General features: G+C 37.6%; 1 protein-coding gene across 1 annotated transcript in view; it reads right to left on the bottom strand.

Moving 5' to 3' along the window:
• Positions 1 to 457: 457 nt before the first annotated feature.
• PGGT1B (protein geranylgeranyltransferase type I subunit beta) overlaps positions 458 to 7,052 on the bottom strand; it is a 40,193-nt gene continuing 33,598 nt past the window's right edge. The window contains 4 exon segments of the mRNA XM_050912802.1: positions 458 to 1,039; positions 1,042 to 1,173; positions 6,023 to 6,131; positions 6,414 to 6,598. Coding sequence (XP_050768759.1) covers positions 993 to 1,039; positions 1,042 to 1,173; positions 6,023 to 6,131; positions 6,414 to 6,598 — 473 coding nt within the window. The 3' untranslated portion in view covers positions 458 to 992.

The following is a 7,052-nucleotide window of genomic DNA, read 5'->3' as shown; positions in this document are numbered from 1 at the left end:
CTGAGCAACATTTCAAGCATACAAAGTAAGGCACCACTACTAAATAAGATGAGAACGTTCATCATCTCTCTAACAGTAAACCACTGCCGCCTACTTTAAAGCCCAATGTTTCATTCTTTACACAGAATGGTTAAGAAACTCAGAATTATTTCATACTAAAAGAGAAGTATGTATAAAAAAAATAATCAGAGTGCAGTTGTACAATTTTAATGTATTGCAAAGGCTTGACTTCAGAAACAGGTTCTAATGCTACTCTCACACACAGCTACTCTTCCAAAAGACTGTGTTCAATATCTCCTATTGACATGTATCAGTACACCACACTATTATTGAATTTCACATGAAAAGAATATTTCAGATGAAAACTCTTTGTTTGGCTAGCGATCCACTGCATCTGTGTAGAAGCTACTCAGAAGAATTATGAAATCCATTTAGTAAGGCCACACAACTTTAAAAGTCCAGTATATTGAATAAAATAATTTTATTTGTATTTACTTGATTTTTTTTTTTAACAAAGTTTATGGAATCTGAAAGTAGACAATAAAAGGTAACTTTTAACTGAGACTTAATATGGGAGATTCTCTACCCAAAAATATGTCAAACATTAAGATCATAAAGAACTCCAAGGTTCTGTGCTATACTGTATGATATGTAAACAGATTTTGAAAATACTTTCCTATATTTTGACACAGTATGCACAAATTTAAAAAAATAAAATAAAAATGAAGTTTAAACGCCTCAAGGGATTTCTTAGAAGTAAAGCCATTTGAAGAGCCATTACAGTCTGTGGTAACAAGTCTTCCATATGATCAAAATATTTCCTTTTTTCACAATACAGAATAACCTGCTGAAGGCAACTCCCTATCGAAGTGATGCCAGCAACACAGATCTGTTTGTATGACTCCAGCACTTAAAAGAGCACGTTGGTTATACATGGCTTTTAACCTTGGGCTACAATTATGCTACCAGAACTAAATTCAAGTCTAAATCAGTCATGTAGAGAGGTGTGTGTCATCTGACCACTGTTTAGAGTCCTTGTTTTCCAGATCTGATGAAGGTGGTGAAGGCGCTCTGAGGTTCTTGTGCTTACATTCAGGGCGGGATGAACTTTGCAAATACCAGATTCTCCAATTAACGACAAACCACAGATCCCAAAGTAGGCATGTAAAGCATCTGAAAGAGGGACAGAAAAGGAAAAATAAAATTATTGTCAGGCTGTAACAGCCAAGTGTTCCTGGATTCCAACACCCCTGAATAATTACAGCCAAGAAAAACAAACAAACAGGTGGTACCTTTCAAACTTGAGTTTTGCCAGAAGAAATCAATTTCTGCCCAAACCCACCAGCATGAACTGATAGTCTGCAATCTCTAAAACTAGCGTCTAGTTTTGTCTTAGAACAATTCTTGCCCACTACTTTATTTCTTGTGAGTGCTCAGGCCAAAGAGCAAAAGAATTTGAGCATCTGGAAATAATTTCTGTCCACAAAGCAAATTTTTTTTCCCAAACATGAAAGAATTTTTTTGCTTATTACTTGATGAACAGCTGACTACTGAAACACCAAAACCCGTGCCAATAGCTGCCAAAAAGCAAGATTTACAAGTATGAAAGAAGTCATTACTTTACCTAGCTGCCCCCCTTCCTGAGAGAATACCCTAAGGATAGAAATTCATGAGGTGGCTTTATCAGCCATAACAGATGACTGCGACCAAAAAGGGATGTTCTTATTCCCCTGCCCACGCTGCTCCTGCTGCCTACCTTATACCAGCACTACAGCTTGCTGAACACCCTCCATGACCTAAAGCAACTGAAAAAACATGGAAGAAAATTAACCCAAGCAGGAGAAAATGGACAGTTTTCTGACATTTTAGTGAATTAAACCGGTTTGCAGAAGGTTTTGATATACACCAAAGCTAGAGCAAAAAGGAGAAAGGACAAGCAGCTGTACTTGGGGAAGCTGGGAGGAAGAGAAATGAGTCTGACTCCTCTGGGCAGCAGCAAGCCATTAGATTGGATTATCTGCCCATGAAATCACAGGCTAAAGATGGAACAAGGATGTGAACTTAATGTACCCCTTACAAATTCTCAACACTTAGTAAATTCATGTCTGACTAAAATGATATTACAAGAAGGTATCTGGGTAAAGAGACTCTGAAAGAAGGCTTCTGCTTATCAGCATTAACGTGCAGACAAATGCTCAGCAGATACAGCCCCTACTGACCTTGCAGAAAGTAGGTCAGGCAGGGAGACCTCAACTTCAGGAAATACAGTATATTAAACCCTGTGGACATCTGCATTGATAAGCACTAAAAACCATATACAAACCTAATTACCTGTATATGGCTATTTGCTGGGTTTAACCACAAAGTTCAACAGTTGTGCAAATCCATGCTAACTTAATACTCAAGTTAGTTCTAGCCAAAACACATATGCAGCCTGTGTACTCCTTTGTTTCAAGCTATGAAATACACCAAGTTTTTCAAGGTCAAAAAACATAGGTCCAAACATTGTGTTTCGTAAGTTACTCACAAATACAGAATGCAGCATGCAACCTCGCAACTGCGTGGCTGCTGTCTTAAAAACCTAACAAAGTAAGGTGTATTCATACTTCACGAGAGCAAATCTCACTTCAGTGTTTTTACATGTAGTAACTGTGCATGCTCATTTTCATCCCCTCACTCTTTTATGTTAAATCTTTTGATCTTTCTCTTGCATAACCTGTAATTCACATGCACTTCCAATCCTTTTATATTGCATATCATTTAAAGATAACAAGCCGATACACATCAGAGTTGTGGCATGACCTCCTGGGGCATGTAGCAGTACATCTAGTAATTCCAAAGAAAAGTTTATTTAAATCTACTCATGACTTATGCACAAGTCTGGAAAAAACCCAATGGCTTAGGTATGTGTCCTAGCAAAATGTTGTGGATTAACCCTGGTAGGCAGCTAAGCACCACACAGCTCCTCATTCACTTCCCCCTCCCCACCTCCAGTGTGAAAAGAGGAAAGGAAAAGTAAAAGTGAGAAAACTCGTAGGTTGAGATAATGACAGTTTATAGGGAAAGCAAAAGCCATGGGTGCAAGCAAAGCAAAATAATGAATTTGTCCACTACGTCCCATCAGCAGGCAGGTGTTCAGCTGCTTCCTGGAAAGCAGGGCTTTATCACACATAATTGTTAGCTGGGAAGACAAACACTGTAACTCCAAACGTCCCCTGCTTCCTCCTCCTTGTCCCAGCTTTCGTTGCTGAGCACAATGCCATGTGGTATGGGGTACCCCTGTGGTCAGTGGAGTTCAGCAGTCTCAACTTCTGGCGCACCCCCAGTCTGCTCGCTAGCGGGGCAGTGTGAGAAACAGAAAAGGCCTTGACACTGTGTAAGCACTGCTCCACAACAGCTAAAACATCAGTGTGTTATCAACACTGTTTTGGTCACGAATCCAGAACACAGCTCCATATGGGCTGCTAGGAAGAAAACTAACTCCATTAAACCACATTAATGTGGTTTAATGTTTGTAATAAGTAGTATTAACACAAGGCAGCAGATGTAACTGCTTAACATGAAAGACTTGGGAAAAAAATATGTATCAGTCACTTGTAAACAAAGAACAGAACAAATACAGTAGGTGTTCAGTTCTGTTTTGAAGTATGAATCTCCCTACTAAGCCAGTGTCCGTTCCTGCTTGATAAAACAGTACTACTACTACTACTACTACTACAACGATATTCAGAAGATTTTTCAGATAAAAGCCTTTCCTGTATTTGACAACGTGTAGATCACTATGAACAAAACAACAGTCATGTCCTAATTCACTTTGTTATGCTCACGTTTTCAGAGGATTACTAGTATTTAAGAGTCTTTTGACTTTTTAGATTTATTTTCCAAGGCAAGAAAGTTTTTTCTAAGCTCACTGCTCAATAAGCACGCTGGTCCAAACACTATTTTAAATCAAGAAAAAGTGTTAAATAATGCTACTGTCCTCCAGAACCAACAATGTATTGATGTCTGTTAGCATGGGAACATCGGGACTACAAAATAATATTTCCCTGAATCATCAGTTGTGAAAAGTTACTTGCAACTTTGAAAGTCCATGTAATATAGAGATTATCACAAGCAGCTGACTGTTTCCTGCAATTTCTTCTAGTCTTCTTCCTAAAAAGATTATTGCACAGCAAAGACAGGTTGACTATCTGAATTTAAACAGAGCTTTTATAAAGTAGGAGCTACAGAAGTTCAAATTCTGAATCTATCTTAGAAAGCACCTTTAAAAAAAATGGCATATTCTTAGTTTGCAAACTTTCCCTGGAATACTCTGTCGCATCTGAGCTTTGCAACAAAACCATATTGAGGCCACTGTTACCAGCTTTACAAATGCTAAATGCTTCAAGGAGAATGAATTATTTCTGTTCACATTCAGCCTCAACAGAACTATTAACTCATTTGCAAGATGACCCATACCACTCTTGTTACCTTCACATTTTGCATTTACACTGAAGTCAAGAGGACTGTGTACACTTAACCAACACTAGGCTTTTGAGAACAACCAAGCTGCACAGATGCTTCATATTAGTAAAGTGTGAAATCTTTATTGAGGAGACATACAGTGATCGAAAGACAGCTTGCCTTTCAGATACTAGACTGAGCTTGTAGGAAGCTCAGCTGTGTATGTATGACCATGAAATCACAGTTCCACAGAAACAATCTTTGCAATGCTGCATTTACAGTCATTCTTCACATTAGAACTGCATTAACTTTTTACTCGTTCCTGAAAAACGTGAACACAGACTTACATCACCGTCGGCCTGAGGAAAGAATGCTGCAATAAGCCCACCCATCACAACAAAACAAAAGAGACAGCAAAAGCTTGCTTTATAGGAAACAGCAGCGTTCAGGCTGGAACACCACATAAATCAAAGGAACAGAGCTTTATTATTAGTCTTGCCTTTCTCAAATCTTATCTCAAACAATCATCGCTATGCTAAAAGACAGGTTAAGGAACTTTGCACATAACTGGGGTTTTAACCAGGTTTTTTAATCCCTAGCTCACTAAATAAATGGTTCATCAAGATAAACAGAAATATTTCCTCCAAGTGATACTGACTGATCGATATAATGCAGAGTAAATACAGCCGAAGTCCTAAGGAATCCTAAGCTGGTTTTCAGGGGAGCAGGGGGAGCAAATCTATCGCAAGCACTGTGCTTTCAGTGTGGGTCCACCTTGAAAAATTCTCAACTGTTGTTCAAAATAAAATGATGAAAGGATGAAATATCAGGGCACAGATTCTGAACAGACTCATCCTTTATTATTACTAAATTTTTATCTTATTTGCTCAGTTTACAGACTGTTTATCTTACCTGTACAAAATGCCACTGGGCAACACTACTGGCACAAGGTTTGTTTTCACATGTTTGCAATACCTTTGTTGAATTTTAGCATCTTTTAAAATTATTTCAAATTAAAAGATTTTAGCATCTTTTCATGTTTTTCACTACTTCAAATTATCCACTTCCAAAAGGATAATAATTAACTTTCAGATATACTACGTACAATTGCTACGTGTAACTAAAATCTGTAAATCATAATATGTAACTATGTAAACTTTGACTGTTTTTACATACAGCAATGACTTCTTAATAAGTTTAAAGGATTCCTTTATTAAGGAAACAAATGTTTTGAAATATTTTACTCAGACAATTTACAAAGATACCCACTACACAATATTCGCTTTAACTAGAACAGTTAAACACACACGGAAAGGCTTGTCCAGCTCTAAATAGACAGTAATACTCTTTTAGCAATAGTCTAAACAACAACAGTTCACTTGCTCTGTGGCTGAACAAGGGAAAACTGTACCTCCCTTTTTCCACTTAAATCATGAAAATCTCATATTTTAAGGTTTTTATTTCCATTTTTTGAAGGAGACTGAGGAGAAAACTTCCTTTACACCTCTCAGATGTCTGACTGCTGGAATGTCTTTCTAGCTTAGAACACACTCACCGTAATTTTGAAAAGTAAATTTACCTGGATGGCTATCTGGCCACTTGGCAAATCCACCAACAAGGCGATCTTGAGTTGACAGGATGTAATTTCGGTTTTTCTCAAAATTTGTATATTGGAATATGTTCAAGAGCTGAAAAGAAATTAGACCATTACAGTAATATACTAAATCTTAGTATATTTTTAATACTAAAATATAGTGCCTATTTATGAGATAAGCAGTGATAGCAGAGATAGCACTAATCTGGTAAACCTCCATATCCTGCATTTTTGCAAGATGAAAGACCTTTACAGCAATCTGTGCATATTCATCCACTTGTGCCAAATATGTAACTCTTTCAAGCAAAGAAAAGATATGATGCTTAAAGAAATCAAAACAAGTCAATAACTATCCTGTAGCTGTTCTGTACACTACCTTCAATGTTGCTCCCACCCAAAAGGAATAGCAAGTGTCTACAGGTTTGTTGGGTCGTCCATGGTAGCCATTCTGTTGTCTCATTATACACCACCTTCTTATTCTGTTCAGTTCTTTTTCTGAAAAAACTTCCTCCAGTTTACCCATCAAACACAGCGATGCAATACCACAAAATGTAGAGCCACCTGTGAAGAGAGAGTTGGTTTTGCAATGTTTTGATACCCAGATTTTCCCTGAAGCCTCTATCATGTCAGCCAGAACTTTAACTAGGTTAGTGACAATTAAATCAATGGATTTTTAGAAATATGGAAGTGTTAATTTTAAGTCTAAAATCCAAATAGATAAAACCACTTTAGTTCAGCACGTATGTCAAAGGGGAAAAAAACCTCAACCCAACTCTTGCACAAATAAACCTGAACTCATTTTCTTAAAGCTGGATTGCCTCTCAATGCTGAGCAATTTACATTACACAGCAGTCCAGAAATAACTGCAGTGCAACAGAAAACATTTCTTCATATGTAACTTAAAAAAGAAAGCTATTGGGATGCCAGCAATCAGACTGAAGCAGAGATGTCAAAGGCAGTCTCAGACACCATCCCCCAGAGGATATAAACAGACAGAAGTGTCTGATGAGCAGAA

This window comes from Gymnogyps californianus, chromosome Z (genome assembly GCF_018139145.2).
Source record: "Gymnogyps californianus isolate 813 chromosome Z, ASM1813914v2, whole genome shotgun sequence".
Lineage (NCBI taxonomy): Eukaryota > Metazoa > Chordata > Aves > Accipitriformes > Cathartidae > Gymnogyps > Gymnogyps californianus.
This window is presented reverse-complemented; position numbering and strand designations above follow the sequence as displayed.